This window comes from Papaver somniferum, chromosome 2 (assembly GCF_003573695.1).
Source record: "Papaver somniferum cultivar HN1 chromosome 2, ASM357369v1, whole genome shotgun sequence".
Taxonomy (NCBI): Eukaryota; Viridiplantae; Streptophyta; class Magnoliopsida; order Ranunculales; family Papaveraceae; genus Papaver; species Papaver somniferum.
Window position 1 is genome coordinate 127641244 of NC_039359.1, and position 17166 is coordinate 127658409.

Sequence of the window (17166 nt, forward strand, 5' to 3'; positions counted from 1 at the left end):
ATGAGAAAGGAGTAACTGGATTAGGGTTTAAAACTGAAGATAAAAAGGTGCTGAGACAGAAGAGTAAAAGATTCCTGGATGGCTTAAGGAGATTGTTTGTTTGTAGCAGAAGGTGGCCTTTCAGATCTTACCTAGCTCTGATGCCATGATAAAACATGAGCATCAGAGGAAAACTAAACAGATCGAGAGAGAAATCTCTATTGCGTCATGTTTATTAGATTGGCAAAGCCGTAGTACATATACAGAGATTATAACGAAAAGAAAGGAAATAAAATATATAAAAGATACGTACAAGGGATACGTACAATACTATAACAACACTAAATATATATGCAGTTAAGAAGAGGATATGTAAAGATATTATAATATCTCGTAACAGTACGTATATACATATAGATAGAGAGTAGGATAATTTGTAACTTACATACATGTACTTGAAAACAATTACTTAAACTTGTATCCGATGCATCATTACATTCAATTAGCATAAGACACAAAATGTAAACTTTTATGTTCTTCAAGTTGTGCTTGTATAAAATTTCAAATCTCAGAGTTAACATCATAGTTAGTTGCAAATCACTTTTTTTAACTGCTTAATGTTAAAATTAAATAAATGAACATCTAATCGGATGTCTTGAGCCGGCCACTTGACACGGCAACCCATGTTTTTCCTTCAGTATATTAGGCGCTTTAGCCGGTGCAACTGAAAGTGAGAGAATTATAGGATACCGTGAAATTGACACACCTCAAGTTCAAGGAAGAGTAATAAAATGGTCGAGCAGTAGAAGACAGGTTCACTAGTAGGCAACCTTTCAAGATTTGTCATTAGACCTGAACGTCATCTGTCTTAGAAGAATGCTAGCACAAAACGAAAGACATTCTAATAGTAGTATTTTAGTCTAAGTTTAATTTAATATCAAGTAGGTGGTACCCAAGTTAAAAAAACACTTTCCAAATCACAAACTTAATTTCGGGTTTGGATACCAGAAATGAAGTCAGAAGTAAAGATATCCGTTAATACAGAGCCGCTGCTTACCATTTCCATCGTGCACTTTTCCATTTGCTTACCATTCCCATAGTGCACCACTCCGTGTGCCCATTCACGTGAACCATCAAATAGCTTCATTTGCTGGTTTCCAATTGAATCCCCTTACTTGACCATTCCAGAGTTTCGAAGCAATTTGGGCAACAGATAGGTACCGTCGTCACGAGTGGTCCATCTCTACAGCAAAATCCTTCTAGGCTAGCAATGCCTTGCAATCCAAAAGCAAAAGCAATCACTTGTCAACATTAAAAATCAATCTATTCAACAAGCCCGAAAAGGCAATAATGACTGTTCGTGCTCTACGAAATTACCCACCCCTTTTCCTAGTGAGCAAGTTAATTTTTCAGAGTTTGGTTTGGAATCGGAACACCCTTAGTTTTCCAAAAGTAATCTTTTCTCAACCGCCAGTATATTTTCCGCTCCAATTCAGAACCGATTCGTAGACTTAGTTGGTTAGATTTGAGCCTATATAAGAAAACTGATCGTCTATAATCTTTGCTAACACTTGGTTTCAGAAAAACAACACAAACTTCTGATCTCAAGTACTCTCCAAAACCCTCACTTCTCTTTATATTCTTTTTCATCAAAACGATGAACCTTCAAGTTCAACAGTTTATGTTCTCGTTATCTTTATTATTACTACTAGTTTCATTCATAGGAGTCGAATCGTCGAACGATCATTTCATCAGCAACAGAATAAAAAGAGGTTCATCTCTTTCTCCCAACGGTACTAGGTATTGGCTTTCTGATTCAGGTAACATTGCTTTTGGTTTCTACCCGTTACCATGTACAAGTTCTTCAATAACCACCTGTATTGATCAGTATGTCGTCGGTATATGGTTCGTTAACTCACCACATAAAACACTAGTTTGGACTGCTAATCGTGATGATCCTCCGTTATCCAACTTGTATTCGCTTATCATCACCGAAGAAGGGAATTTCTTATTGCGGGCAGACAATAAAGATAAACCACTAATAGACGTGCATCGGCATATTCAACCGGTGTCATACGCAAAGATGCATGACAATGGTTACTTCGTTTTATATAATGCGGAATCTCAAATTATATGGGAAAGTTTTGATTATCCGACTGACACTATTCTCGGCGGCCAAGTGTTAAAAGATGATGTTGATATGGTGTCTGGTGTTTCTTTGTTCAACCCGGGTTCTGGCGAGTATAAGCAGTGAAAACTACAGACAAACTCATTTTCCAGATTTTTTTCCACTGTGAAACTCACGCCCAGAAAAACTCAGGCGCGCACCCATTTTCTGTGAGAAAATTTCTCACAAACCCAGAATTTATAAAATTATGTTCCGGTCTATTTTTCTCTTCTCTTCTTTATCTTTCTCTCGTTTTCTATTGTTCTTCTCGTCTCTCTGTGGACCTCAATTCAAAGGAATTGAGCTTGATTTTGTGTGAATAATCTCTAAGAAGTTTAGTAGCTTGATGAGTCGAGGGAGAAGGTGATGGCACTGAAGTCGATTGAATTATGGAAGAAGAAGAAAAAGGTAAGCTAATTCAGGGTTTCGTAAATGATTGATATTTTATGTGAAATCGATTTGAATCGATCAATTGTCGATGAGTTTGTTGTTAATTGAAGTAGAAATGGTTGTGAGAGGTTTAATTTTGGTTTTTTTAGCAAATTGGATTTCACAGATAGGGTTTCAATGAATGGAAGATGAAGATGGAGAACGACTCAGAATACAGATCTCAACATACCACCAACTTTGCCCATCAGGTGTTCGAGGAAGTGACTGAATTAGTTAAAGTTCAGCCAAGGAAGTCAATGTTGTTGCCGGTTAAGGAATGAAGCCACTGATGCTCAGTCATGATAAGAGGAGAATACTTTTGGTTGTTGTGTTCAAGATGTTGCTGCTGATGAGTTGAGCTCGAGACTGAAATGGATTTCTGCTGTTGTTAGTAGTTGAAGCAATGGAATTGATGGTACTGGATTGTGAGAAACAGAGAACAATAGCTGCAAGGAATGGTGCTTATATTTCTTGGTAATCGTTGAACTTCGTGCAAGTTTTCACACAATGAACAAAGAGCTGCAAACACGGGTTGGGGTGCCAAGGAAGATACCGCTGCAAGATGGGGAAAACATGAGTACTGTGGTACAACAAAATTTCCCAAAATTACTATGTGGAGAGATCGACAGATAAGTCTCAATTGTAAAAGATTAACCAATGGCGACCACAAGGAGCTTAAACGTCAGAAAACCTTGGCGATGTAGATTCTAGTCACCGTTCCTGACCTTCTATCTTCTTCTTCTTCTTCTTTTTTTGTATGTGTGGTTAGCCTGATGCTTTTCTAAAGAACTGACCCATCAATTTAATTGACAAACTTTATCAAGTACTTCGATGGGCCACTGGCTCTTTTAGCTAGTTCACGACAAAATTTCTTACTACGTGTTGCATATTTAAACGTAGCTAAAGTGGTGGTACTGGTTATAAGTTGTTGTCTGGAAGAAGAATTGGTGGTACTGGTCATAAGTTGAAATGGTGGTGCCGCGAATAAATCTCAAGTTATGATCTGAGGTTTAATGGAATGGCCGTGAACTCAAAGAAGAAAGATAGTTGCAGCTCTGGTGGTATATGGCAGTGGCAGCCGATGCACTGAGTATGGTTGTGTTGCAGAAGTAGAGTTGAGACGGAAGCAAGCACATGCCTGGTGCAAGACAGCAAGATGGAAGTGCAGACGGATTTGGTGTGCGTGTAACGTGTATTTAAAAGAAAATGGAGGTGTGAATAGTGATGCATAACAGGTTATGCATCTATAAAATTTGTTGCATAACCTGTTATGCATTCTCGAAATTGGTTGCATAACACGTTTTGCGGGTTTTTTTTGTGCATAACTTGTTATGCAGTCCAGAAAAAGGTTGCATAACACGTTATGCAGCTACTTTTTTCTTAGTATTGAAACCAACAAAAAATAAGGTTGCATAACTTGTCACGCACCTACAATAATATCTACATAACATGTTATGCAGTCGTTAAAATGGATGCATAACCTGTTATGCATCCGAAAATAGGACTGCAGAATGCATTATGCATCGAGAAAATTGTTGCACAATATTTTACGCATAACCTGATATGCATCCGTAAATATGAATGCATACTGCATTATGCATCAATTTTTTATATGTACGGCTAAAATCAACCAAAACAATGGCTACATAACTTGTTATACATGCATAACATTGTTATGCAGATGCATAATGTGTTATGCAGTCGAGAAAATGGTTGCATAATTCGTTATGCGTCTGCAGAATGTGTTATGCATCGTTTTTGGTGACTGCATAATGGTTAAGTATCAAGTTTTCAAAAAATTTCCCTAAAATGAGGATCACCTCCGATTTTTTCGTTAATTTTTTTTTTTTGATATTCTTGTTTGTACTCGTTGCGTATCTCTTTTAAAAAGATTTCCAACGATATAAAATTTGTAAAATTCTAAGGCGCGGATTTTTAGATATGTTATGTCCAAGTTGCGCTGCCAATTATACCCCTGAAAAAAATAGTATGCATAACGAGTTATACCTGAAAAGATAATATGCATAACCAGTTATGTATTGATTCATATAATAATTTCATATAACTATGGGTGTCACGGTATACAAAATTAATTGTGGGCCTGAGAACGAGAATATTATTTTTTTTGGGTCTCCCCTAAGTTCCCCTATCGATTAATCCTGGAGTAGGTGGATTCACTATATTCAGGCCTGGCCAACAATTCACCTTTATGATTCCATATGGGGATGGAGTAACCAGTCCAAACTGTCCAATGTCGCTAAATTTAGACACCAGCGGTGACTTATATTTTTCTGGTACCTATGAATCTACACTTTACGCACACCAAAGACAACGTCAACAAGGAGATAATGTTGTCAATATATACAGAGCAACATTGGATTCAGAAGGGAACTTTAACTTGTTTCAAGAGAGAATTGATGGAAATATAAGTGATAACGACGACAGCTCTTCTGGTTTGGTACAACTGTGGTCATCGTATGATAGATTTATCCCTCCGAGATACTCCAAAGGCTTTCATATGGCCTTTTTCTTCTATCATATATCCTCCTATTACTGAGATTATTGAGAAGAGAAGAGGCATAGTTGAAGAACTCCGGCGCGCGCGGTCAAGCGAACCCGAGAAGCTAAGGTTGGAACGAAGATGACTCACATCTTAGGGTCTTTTTGCTTTATGTCTTATTTGTACATTGTAAATTTCCTTCGGTTAAATGCTCATGCGACATGCCCAAGAAGCAAAATGGAGACTCGTAAACCTATTTTTCAAGTTGATTCAATTTGAGCTTCTATTGAAAAGAGCTTTGCTGCTAAAGGCGGGTATACGTTCTAATGCATGCAGAACAAGAATACAACAGAATTTCCCATATAATTGTTGTTGAACCGAAAATACCACCAAAAATTTGGACACAACATAATTAATTAAAGAGCTAAAGGAATTTTGAAAATTGGGAGTGGTGGTAAAATTCAAAGTGACATGTTTTAGCAATTGGTTTACCAGTTTCTGCAAAGTTAGAGCAAATGTCAAGAACCTTATCGTGGACGCTAATCAACTCGGTGAAATGACTAGATCATTGTATGGCTCGGGTAACGTCAGTGAAGTTTGCATTCAATGTGAAGGAATGGCCTGGCAGTACCGTGTAGAGATCAGAACCCATCTATTTATGACTCATGAAAAGCAGTGAGGCATTACTTATCCCCTGAATTCTTGTTTCGCGAAACACAGTCAATTCGAACACCCAACGCTAGCTAGGAACGGAATGATTACCTCGTACTCCTCCATATAATCACTGGAGATCATCAAAACCGTCGGTTGTATACCAACAGCAGCAGCGTCAGAATCAAGTGATCGCATCTCAAGAATGTAATTTGATCAAAAACTAAGAAGTAGTGTGTGCCTCTGTGGTTGTTCTTGAGAGATACAGAGAGGGAGAGAGCAGCTGTTGTAGAGTTTTAACTTTTCTAAGGCATCAAATCAGTCTACTTTTTGTTATTAATTAATTAATTAAATTAAATTTATTTCCATGTTAGTGTAAAACTTTGGTTCATGTGAAAGTGAAACTTAAATCCTTCCCACGCGAAGCTCGTTTTTCATTTTCCAATCAATCACGCGAAGCTCGTTATATGTGTATATATTTCTGTACAAACTGCAGATTCTGCATGATGCCTTCGGGTTTTCTTGATGTCACATACTGCATGCATCTAGCAGGTCAATTTCATCGTCATCTAATGTAGAATTTCAGGTGCACAGTGATGCCATTGAGATATACACCACTTGACCACGGCAGGACTCGAACTCCCATGTGCAGTATTTCTAATTAACCAAGCTAGCTACATGCACAGCAGCCTCTATCTTATACAAACAGTAGTTTCAAGTCTCATGGAATGTACCTAATTATTTCCTGCCTCATTGTTAAGGAATTTCTTCTCCAATAATGCACCTTTTAGTCTAGCACTATGGCTTGTGTTGATAAAATAAAGTTGACACCTCTTTTTCTCCTGACCTCTTTAGCGCGTGGTTTGAGCTTTTTCCATATGCTTCATTATCTCTATATAAATCTTTCATTCCTTTCCTTCTTCATTATTCTCAACACCAATTTTCTCTAGCAAAAGTAGTAACAATGGGTAGTCTTCCAACTGATAACCCCGAAAGCATGTCGATATGTTTGCAGAATCCACTTGATCCTGATGAGTTCAGAAGGCAAGGTCACATGATCATAGATTTTCTTGCTGATTACTACAAAAATGTTGAGAATTATCCGGTTAGAAGCCAAGTTGAACTAGGTTACTTACGCAAACGATTGCCCGAATCAGCTCCGAACGATCCTGAATCTATTGAAACCATTCTTCAAGATGTCACAAATGATATTATCCCTGGTCTTACTCATTGGCAGAGTCCAAACTACTTTGCTTACTTTCCTTCTAGTGGTTCCGTTGCTGGGTTCCTTGGTGAAATGCTCAGTACCGGATTTAATGTTGTGGGGTTCAATTGGATGTCTTCACCGGCCGCAACTGAGCTAGAGAGTATTGTTATGAATTGGCTAGGCCAAATGCTTACACTTCCAAAATCATTTCTCTTCTCGTCAGATGGAAGTTCAGGAGGAGGTGGGGTTTTACAAGGAACCACTTGTGAAGCCATTTTATGCACACTAAGTGCAGCAAGAGATAAAATGTTGAATAAAACTGGTAGAGAAAATATTAATAAGCTGGTTGTTTATGCTTCTGATCAAACTCATTGTGCACTGCAAAAAGCAGCTCAGATTGCCGGTATAAACCCAAAGAACTTCCGTGCAATCTCTACCTCAAAGGCTACAAACTTCGGGCTCTCTCCCAATTCTCTTCAATCTACGATTCTTGCTGATATTGAAACCGGATTAGTTCCATTATTTCTATGTGCTACTGTCGGTACAACTTCATCAACAGCAGTAGATCCAATTGGTCCACTTTGCGAGGTTGCAAAAATGTACGGTGTTTGGGTTCACGTGGATGCAGCATATGCTGGAAGTGCTTGTATATGCCCAGAGTTCAGGCACTTCATTGCAGGTGTGGAGGAGGCGGACTCATTTAGTCTAAATGCACACAAGTGGTTCTTCACTACTTTGGATTGTTGTTGTTTATGGGTTAAAGACTCTAGTGCCCTTGTGAAGGCATTATCAACGAATCCAGAGTATCTAAAGAACAAAGCAACAGAATCAAAACAAGTTATCGATTACCAGGATTGGCAAATAGCTCTAAGCAGAAGATTTCGATCGATGAAACTTTGGTTAGTACTTCGTAGCTACGGAATGGCCAACTTGAGAACTTTCCTTAGGAGTCATGTTAAAATGGCTAAGCATTTTCAAGGGCTCATCGGTATGGATAACAGGTTTGAAATTGTGGTTCCTCGAACTTTTGCCATGGTTTGTTTTCGCCTTAAACCAACTGCAATTTTCAAGCAAACACTAGTCGAAAACGATTACATTGAAGCTGCGTCAAATGAGATCAACGGGAAACTGCTTGAATCAGTCAATGCGTCTGGCAGGATATATATGACTCATGCAGTTGTTGGAGGGGTTTACATGATTCGGTTTGCTGTGGGTGCAACACTGACGGAGGAAAGACATGTAACTGGGGCATGGAAGGTGGTACAAGAGCATACAAATTACATACTTGGTGCGTTGGATGGTCATACTACCAATCATCAGATCGTGGCTTAAAGTATCCAAGAAGACACTGAAGTAAAAATCTTTCATGTTCTCATTTTACCATCAATTGTTTAATTTTATTTAAGTTGGAACAAATTTCAATTTAAATCTGATACGATGTAGTTCTTGTTGCTATTCCTAGCATCGTGTATATTACAGACGCAATAGAAAAATATTAATCCAATTCAACTCAATTTAATAAGTTACATATTCTGAGGGAACTTGAGCACTAATCGAGTGAGCTCGTGCCCTTGAACATTTTAGCCGGTGATTTTCCTTAGCTGCAGAGTCATAGATCACTGGCTTGCCAATCTTTCTTCCTTTGCCATCCTGGAGTAAGTATGAACACAGAAATGCACCAACCATAATTCCTCTACATAAGCAAATAACTCATGGAATTTAATAATCATCTGACAATGTCTTGGCAAAATAATAACTCATCCGATGCAAATTCTGACAACAGATTACTCACATACTACCAGCGTGCTTATCCCCAACTTCCTCCTAACCCTCTTCATCTCCTTTAAAGGCATTGGCTTGACTTACTTGTCCTGAGTTCTAATTGCTAACTCCTTAATTAAGATGCCAAGAAATAAAAAAAGTTGCAAGTGATAAACGAAACTGCTCAAGCCTGTAGGAAGGTATTGATAACATTAATAAAATGAAATGCATGGTAGAGCAAAAATTGAAGTTGGCAAATAGATACTTGCCAGCTCCAAACCTTAAATACTGAGGAAAGAATAATCAAGAACGGTAACCAGCACAAACACAATAGTCAAAGGTCCTGAAACTAATGGAGGTAACTGAAATCTACTTTTGAAACACCTCTGGAGTTCAATCTCCACTGCTAAACATACCCCATGTAGTACAAAAAATGAACAAAATTCCCAAGTTGGCCACACTCTACCAAAATATTAGAAGCATCAACCTGACACAACAGAAGTGGCAAGTAAAGCAATGAGTTGTGCCCACCTCTTTCCGAAAGTACGTGCACTGTACAGGTTGGTAAATAGTAGGCTGTAAAATTCCTTTAACCACCTGATTCCATCTTTTACCCCCAGAAATCTTGTATTGATGTTGAAAGAAATCGATTGTTGAATTGCTAGTTCTAACCCTAACAGGAATTGAACCGATTTCACAGTTATGATTAGAATGAGTTACAGGAGGAAGTAAATGTGGCCTGGACTGGACACAATGTAGAAAAATATTGAAATTTTGGGTGTAATATTGTTTAAACTTATAGACATAAATCAGTAAGACAATAACTAGACCCTTTAGTAAGACGATAACTAGACCCTTTATTGAATTAACCAACTAAAGGAGAATTTTCCCAGCATTATTCATGACTGCCTTTGCCCGTTTTTGTAAGTTGTATCAAAACAATTCACGGGTTTTATTTGAGTATTCAGACTTCTGTCCTCGGATTTGAAGATACGTCAACTCGATCAATCAGACAGCCAAATAGCATGGAGCAAAATCACCTGTTTCAACGTGACATGGAGAAGGGAAGAGACCTCACAGTTGCAAGAGGATTCACTTGGACTGAAAATGCTAGCTGCCACATATCCATCAGAGCTTTCTTCACAGAAGAAACCTGTTTATTAACAATCCTGAAAAAGTAAGACACCAACACGAATAGTTCCTATGAGGAATACACACATCCCTTCAGTTAGCAGCAATATTAATACAATTCCATGATGGAAATGCAGATGGAGAGGCTAGACAAAGAGAATCTTACCCTTTTAAAGTAGCTTGTTTCTTCCACGGGAAACGACCAACCGAACCGCGCATCGCCAAATTTCAGAGTGACAGTACGGAACCACCAGAAACAAGGTTCTACTCGTTTCTTTGTTTTAAAATGGATTCTTTATTAACACTGTCCCTGCCATTAAGTGAGTCGGAAACCTTCGATGTTATTGATGACGCTTGTTCAACTCCAGATATGGTATCTTCGCCAGAATCAGTGAGGGTCTCCTACATGGGTGTTTCCACATCTTGGGATGACTTGGTAGCTTTTAGAGAATATAAAGAACGTAATTTCCTCAAGACATCCTACATCATTCAGAAATCCCAGCTAATGAGTGTTCATATTTTCCATTCCATTATCAGAACTCCAAAAAGTTATAATGGTTTAATGAATTTGGTCATATATAGGATTTGTATCGAGAGTCGAGAAAAGTATGTGAATTTTTTTTTTTTTTGATAGTCAGGTTCTGACTAGTACTATACAGCACGATCCATGATCCAAATCAACCTTCAACCCCAGACACAGCAGGTCCAGGTCAGGACCGTCAGGTCAGGTCAGGTATCAGGTCAAAGCTAAACAAATTATGCCAAGTACAATATCTTCCATGGATAAATTGAACATTAAAAATACTTCCATCTGCAATCTAATCTAGGCGAATCTGTTGTTAAAGATGTACACCATCTAAATAACACAATAAAAAACCCAAAAAGAAATGCAATACGTATAATCTTACTTTAACGATTTCCTTTGGGAAACTCAGCTTGCTCCACCAAGCAATTGTATGATCAGTATCATTTAAAACCTTCCCGAGAAGTGTTACAGCATAGACGTCTGCAACCTCCAAGTACTTATCAATCTCCAGAACATAACGCCCATCAAGGACATAGCGTTGACCTCATCATCCAAGAAAGTCTTTGAGCAATTCAGGAAGATCAGAACTTGATTCATCTGATATCAGAAAGCATGACCTGCCGGAACATAATAAATACAAGCTCTAAAATAATTTAGATCACTCAACTACCTATATGGGCGGATAATAATAACAAAAGTAGATAGCCAAAATACAGATGTGAAAAGTAGTTGCATCAAAAAGGGAGCAAGCGATACCCGGTAAGAAGAACTTGAACCAGTATAGATGTTACTGAACCGAACAAAAGTTTAAGCTCATTCAAAATTTCCGATGTTCTGCAGAATTCACAAGCAAGAAAATATTAAAACTATTTTAATAACTACTACTGTCTGTTGTGCATATGCCAATAACAGCAAGCAAAAATCAAATAGCATTATAGTGTTTCTACTACTTATTTATACATGTTCCTGAATTGCTAAAGGGGATAACTGTGGACAAGATACATATTCCCAACTCTTTTAAAGATTGAACATATACCATTCCAGCTGATTCCAACATGTCAACCAACTCAGTATCTTGTGCTGTTCGGGAGCAATCAGCTTTGCGTGGTCGTCTAACAAGAGAAGAAGACAAAGTGATTGCCTCCTCGAACATACAACCAACAAGATAACTGCATAACAGCACGTCAATTTAAGTTAAATGAAGGAAAATACAAGTAAGAAAAGAAAACAATCTCTATAAACGAACAAATCAAATAGAGAAAGAAAAGCAAGAGCAGTTCCACAAACAATACTATGTTTTCAAACTCAAACTACGCACACAGGTTCGTCATCTGACACCTCACCTACACACATTAGTTCCTTAAATTGGTCCAAGGGACGATCACAGAAAATTATCTTTAGACGGTGCATTCACTAAATCTATATCCAATTCACTTATCTTCTAATTCAGCAGATAAGCTACAGAAAGTGTACATATTAGTAGCACATCTGTTGACTAGAAGTAACACCGCCACAAAGAGAGACATTTAAGGCCGGGGATCGCCAAACCTAGCTAAAGTAACCCCAAATTCCTGTAACAAATTAAAACACAGTACAATACCAAAAAACAAAAAAATCAAAATTCATGAATTTTGACCCCCAGAAATTATCTGACGGTTGAAACTGCTAAAATCAAATGATTAAGAACAAAGGGTTTCTAGAGTTACCTCTCTGATTTCGCGATTTCATCCCAAATTCCAGAATTTGTGAGTGACGCCATCATTCTCCTCCTCCTCTTCTTTCTCGCAGAATGGGGCGTTTCCAAGAAATTTGGGCGAGTTTTTAAGAATTCTCAGTAACAAGGGATGTTTCCGTAATTATATTAAATATTTTGGACGAGAGTTCCCGAGTTCGACTCTCGAAATGCCCCTATCATTTTTTGTTTTTTTGTGTGTTTCTTTTGTGAAACAATAAAAGGCAAGTTGAAATTTGATTATAGTTTGAACCATCTCTACATTCGTTTAGTTTATAGGAAGATCACAGCTTAAGAGCAAGGATTCTGGAATGTAACAGTTCCTCCCTCATGAAGCTTCTTGGTGCTGGAGAATCTAGATCAACGAAGTGTTACCAAGGATTTGGTCTTTATTATTTTAGGAGATGGAGAGGATACCCTGGACACAGGCTTGTTGAGTGGTTGGATGAAGACAATATTCAAGTTTTCTTTCCTTCTTGTGCCGATGACGGGGTGGCTGCTGTATTTTCTCAAGTTTCTTTGGTTGATTTTGATGCCGATGACTCAGAGGATACCCTGGAGGCAGGCTTGTTGAGTGAAAGACAAAGTTGTTTGGTCTGTTAGTACTTCTGGAGATCTTAATATGAAGGCTAGCTTCTTACAATGCTTTGTCTCCTTTTAGAGAGACTCTGACCTGGAGTTGGTTTAAATTCCATATTCCAACACACTCCTTTATCACTTGGTTGGCTTTACATGCATTGGGGGATCTTACGGCTAGTGCAACTTGTATATTCTGTGATGGATAATGAGAGTGATTTGTTCTATGGGTGTGACTTTGCTTCTCAAATCTGGAAGGGTCTTTTGATCAAGATGGGATTCTGCAGAGAAGTGTGTGCCAGTTGGGGAGAAGAGATTATACGGTGCATGGAGTAGCATTTTAAAGGTCATGATACTCTTGTCTCCTTAATTTGAAGAGTGATTCTCAAATCTCTAGCTTCATTTATCATATTTGGAGAGAAAGAAACTCCAGAATATTTTCCTCCAAGTATTCTCCTCAGGAGGCAGTCACCTATTCCATGACTCGGGATGTTTGGTTGAAAATGAGTGGTCAGAAGCTCAAAACTGAGGATAATGCTACAAACATAGAGTTTATTGAGAGATGGCGGCTTGACTTTGCTTCTTTGAACTTAAGGTGCCAATTCCTTTTTCTTGGCTTGCTCCTAAAGGTTATGATGCGATGGTTGGTTCTAGAAGAGAAGAGTCGGCTGGTTTTGGAGCTATTATTAGAGACTCCTTAGGAGATCATTTTGTTGTTGCTTACGGGGGTTGTCATCCTATCTCTGTCACTACTCATGAGTTGCAGGGAGGGGTGGAATTAGGCTTGTTGCTTGCTATTAGGATCCAAGCTCAGTCTATCCATGTTTGTACACACTCTCTGACAGTCTGCTGTTTGCTTCTTTACAGTGCCGATGCCAAGCCGCTTTGGAAAAGTGTTACTGCATTACTGTCAGAATTTGCTTCTGTGAAGATTAGTCACCGCTTTAGAGAGACGAACCAAGCAGCTGACCACTTGACTAAGATTCATCCCAAGGATAAGTTTGTTGATTTGGTGATTGAAGACTTCTCTCCGGATTTCAAAAAGATTCTGGCCGCCTATAAGGCTGGGACTGTATATTTTAGAGCTTAGTTTGTGGTGTTTCTTTGTTAGCCGTAGTAGCTTTTTAGTTTCTTTTTGTTAATTGGGGTCTCCTTAACCCCGCTATGGTGTAAAATCACACCAAGTTCCATATGTATTTCAAAATTCATTTTACTACTTTCGTTCTTTTTTTTTATCATTATTTTTGAGATTTTAGCAAAAAGGAAAAAGGAAATGCAAGGAGGAGAGAGCAGTAAACTAGTGTAACTAAAGGCCAAGCTAAGCCTGGCAAACACGCAAATTTCCAAGGCAACATAAATGAAGACAGGAAAGAAGTTAAGCAGCAACCATTCAAGGCCAATATAGTTCTTCTCTGTGAAAGAAATTAAGATTTTAAGGCCATTCAAGGGTGTTTTTTCTTTCTCATATTGTTTGGCTAAGACCTTTGGTTCTGCCCAGCACATGAGGGTGACTTCTCGAGACTCAGAACGTAAGCAAAAATATAATCAGCTAAAGCTGGTGTTTTTATTTTCATAGTTTAGTTTCTCCTTTCAAAAGTACGTGACTGTTGTCTGTTGAACTAACTTTAGATGGATATGTATCTCAGTTTGTGTCTTAGCTTACTACTCCAACGCCAATATAAGAGAACTGAAAAGTCGGGGTTGGCATCTCATAGATGCCACAAAAATGGCTCAAAATTCAAATTTCTTACGAAGTAAGTTCGACAGGATTGTATTTAACTTTCCATATTCACATCTTGCTGGCAAGCCTTTTAATCGGTCCTATCAACTATCGTAAGTAATAGCTGATGGATATATGCTTGTGGAGCTCAACGACTGAGATCTTCAAAGGATATTCTATGAATCAAATCACAAATCACTGGGAAGCTGTAGTTAATCTGTAAATATCTAGAGTTTTAACTTTCTGGGAGTCTTTGACTCAAGTACATATTTCTTTTCCTTAGTACAACCTTTTCTTCTCGAAAAAAACCTATCGTAAGTAATATTTTGAACTTAGTTTCACTCTGAATACCATTAATTAGTTTGATATTCTTTGAACTATGTTTATATATTTACAGGCTGCACAGAGACCTTGTACAATCATTTTTGAAGTAATATTACTTGAATCAACAAACGCAAAAGAGAAATGAAAAGGAAAACATAACAGAAATGAGCAACGGTACAAGCTATGAGACTCTTTGAAATACTATAGAATGGAAGGATTACATCAGATGTTGATCTATATCATTAACCCACTGATGATCAAATTAAGCAATCTGAAGATAACTCTTAAAAACCCCTAGAAACTAAAACCAGAAACCTTAGAAGAAAAAGAAGAAAAAAGAACTAAAAAAGAAATTTTCATAAAAACCAATCTAGAACCCACCTTCCATTTCTCTAATTAGTTACTCAGCCTGAACTCCACTAATCAGGCAAACAAACAGAGAAGAGCAAAAACAACATTATAATGTCTTTCCTTCATGTCACTCGAAGCAAGTAAACAACTAACTACTTGAACACCCATTTCAAGGCATTAAAGCCCTAAGGATAGCAGACTTAGAATTGATAGCTATCCTTTTAGCCGACTCAGTGATGTGGTGGCAGCTTTAACAGTTTGATCAACACCGCTTTGAACCAAATCCCGCTCTGTCTGAGTGAAATAAGGGTTTCTCCGGTAAGGTCGTGCAGAGTGCTGTTGGGACCCTGCCATATCCTCCCTATCAGTGCTCTGGGCTTTCACCAAATGTAATGCTTGTAGCAGGTGTCGATGAGTAACGGCAGATGCTTCCTTAACATCCTCTCCCCCTGATTTGTAGGACTATGCAGATTCCTACTCCCACTCCAGCAGAGCAAGTTGCATTCCAGATTCTAGTAGCCTGTTAGAGCCCTTAGACAGCATAATCAAGTTGTACACAGCAAAAGATCCACAACAAACGGCAGCCCCATATGCCAATAGCTCAAATTTGGTACACTCTGAAAGTTTGTCCCTAATTGCATCAAACATCCTATAATAGATACAAAGAATAACTGATTGTAGTGAAAAATCATGAAAAAAATACACAAAGACTATACAGTGAAGCAATTAAAGACATTTGAGCACATTCCCACTAAAAATTTCATTAATTGTCATTCTCGGTCAAGAATAGATACAATAGGCACTACCACAGATTCGATCGACCAAGAAATAAGATTCTACACTTCTCCGGACTCTCCAGATCTGGAGACATTAACTGAGATCTATCTATACTCATCCAAGAAACTACACGAGAGTAAAAGGGTCTGATGAGGTGAACTTGTATGGGTCATTGAAGCTATTGGGCAGAATAAACATTTTAATGAAAACAATAAGTTATAGACATGAAAAGGTTAGATTTTTAGTTGCTCTCAAACTGGCTTTGTGCCTTTGCAAAACTAAGTTTTTGCACAACAAAAAAAAAAAAAAAAAAAAAAAAAAAAACAAGATCAGGTTTTAATAATTCTCTGGAGATAAAAGAAAACAAAGATTGAGGAATACCTTCTCTCAGTTTCAGCAATTTCATCATCAGATAGCTTGAGGAAACTTCTCTCCATCTCAGCGGAGCTGAAAAAAAAGAAGAAAAGAACAAACAAAACATCGGTAAGGGCTTGGTTTGGAGATGAAAGTAGAAGAGGAAGTAGATACAAACAGAATCAAAAGTAGCTCACATCAGAGATTTTCATCCTGGAGAGTAAAGGATGATTTTAAGACGATGAGAGTCTGTGAGGATTTTCTATTAAGCTACTAGTGAGAGTTGGTACGTATATAGATAGATTTGGTTATTACTATTTCTTCTTCTAGTTTAGGGTTAAATGACGGTCGTTGGATTGTGTTACTATAAGATCCTACGGATGGACCGCCTGAAAATAAAAGACAGGGTCGCAAGAGGATTTGTTGAGAGCCACCTCCCTGTGCTAACAATGGTTTGGACTTAGCTAGGCTATGAGAGTGTGCCCAAGTAGGTTTGGATTTATGTTGAATCGCAAGAGTGAGTTGGCCGAGTCAAGTAATACCAATTTTTTGGGATTCAAACTTCATGATGACATTGTGCTACTTTTACTTTTTAGTGTGACTGAGCTTTACCATTCTAAGGTTCACTTATTGAAAGAAAACAGGTGGTAGTTTTCTTCTCACTGTTTTTTGCCGCTATCACTAAAATACACATGAAATTACAGAGAAACTTTTTTTTCTTCTCACTATTTTTTTTGTTGCTAGTTTCTGCAATTACAATGATTTAACCTTGAAATCTACCAACAAAGGAAAACCAATTACAGATACTACTAGTAATTAATCTACTCTTTCAATACTGAATTTGAAGGATTACATCAGTTGTTGATTCTCATTAAACCCACTGATGATCATCAAAATACCAATCCCAGATCTCAAAATGCCCCTAGAAACTAAAACCAGAAGCCCCAGTTGTTGGACAATAGTAATAATTAGTTTACCCCT

At 37.9% G+C, this 17166-nt stretch overlaps 2 protein-coding genes and 1 pseudogene across 2 annotated transcripts; 2 read left to right on the top strand and 1 right to left on the bottom strand.

Annotated features, from left to right (window-relative positions):
* Positions 1 to 1636: 1636 nt before the first annotated feature.
* On the top strand, positions 1637 to 2233 carry LOC113351928 (S-locus-specific glycoprotein S13-like). The gene has a single exon (XM_026595834.1). The coding sequence runs from the start codon at positions 1637 to 1639 to the stop codon at positions 2231 to 2233; it is 597 nt and encodes a 198-aa protein (XP_026451619.1).
* A 4077-nt stretch (positions 2234 to 6310) lies between these two features.
* On the top strand, positions 6311 to 8447 carry LOC113349080 (tyrosine/DOPA decarboxylase 1-like). Its single transcript, XM_026592998.1, has one exon. The coding sequence runs from the start codon at positions 6691 to 6693 to the stop codon at positions 8263 to 8265; it is 1575 nt and encodes a 524-aa protein (XP_026448783.1). The 5' UTR covers positions 6311 to 6690; the 3' UTR covers positions 8266 to 8447.
* A 257-nt stretch (positions 8448 to 8704) lies between these two features.
* On the bottom strand, positions 8705 to 12157 carry LOC113351929 (annotated as a pseudogene).
* Between the last annotated feature and the right edge of the window lie 5009 nt (positions 12158 to 17166).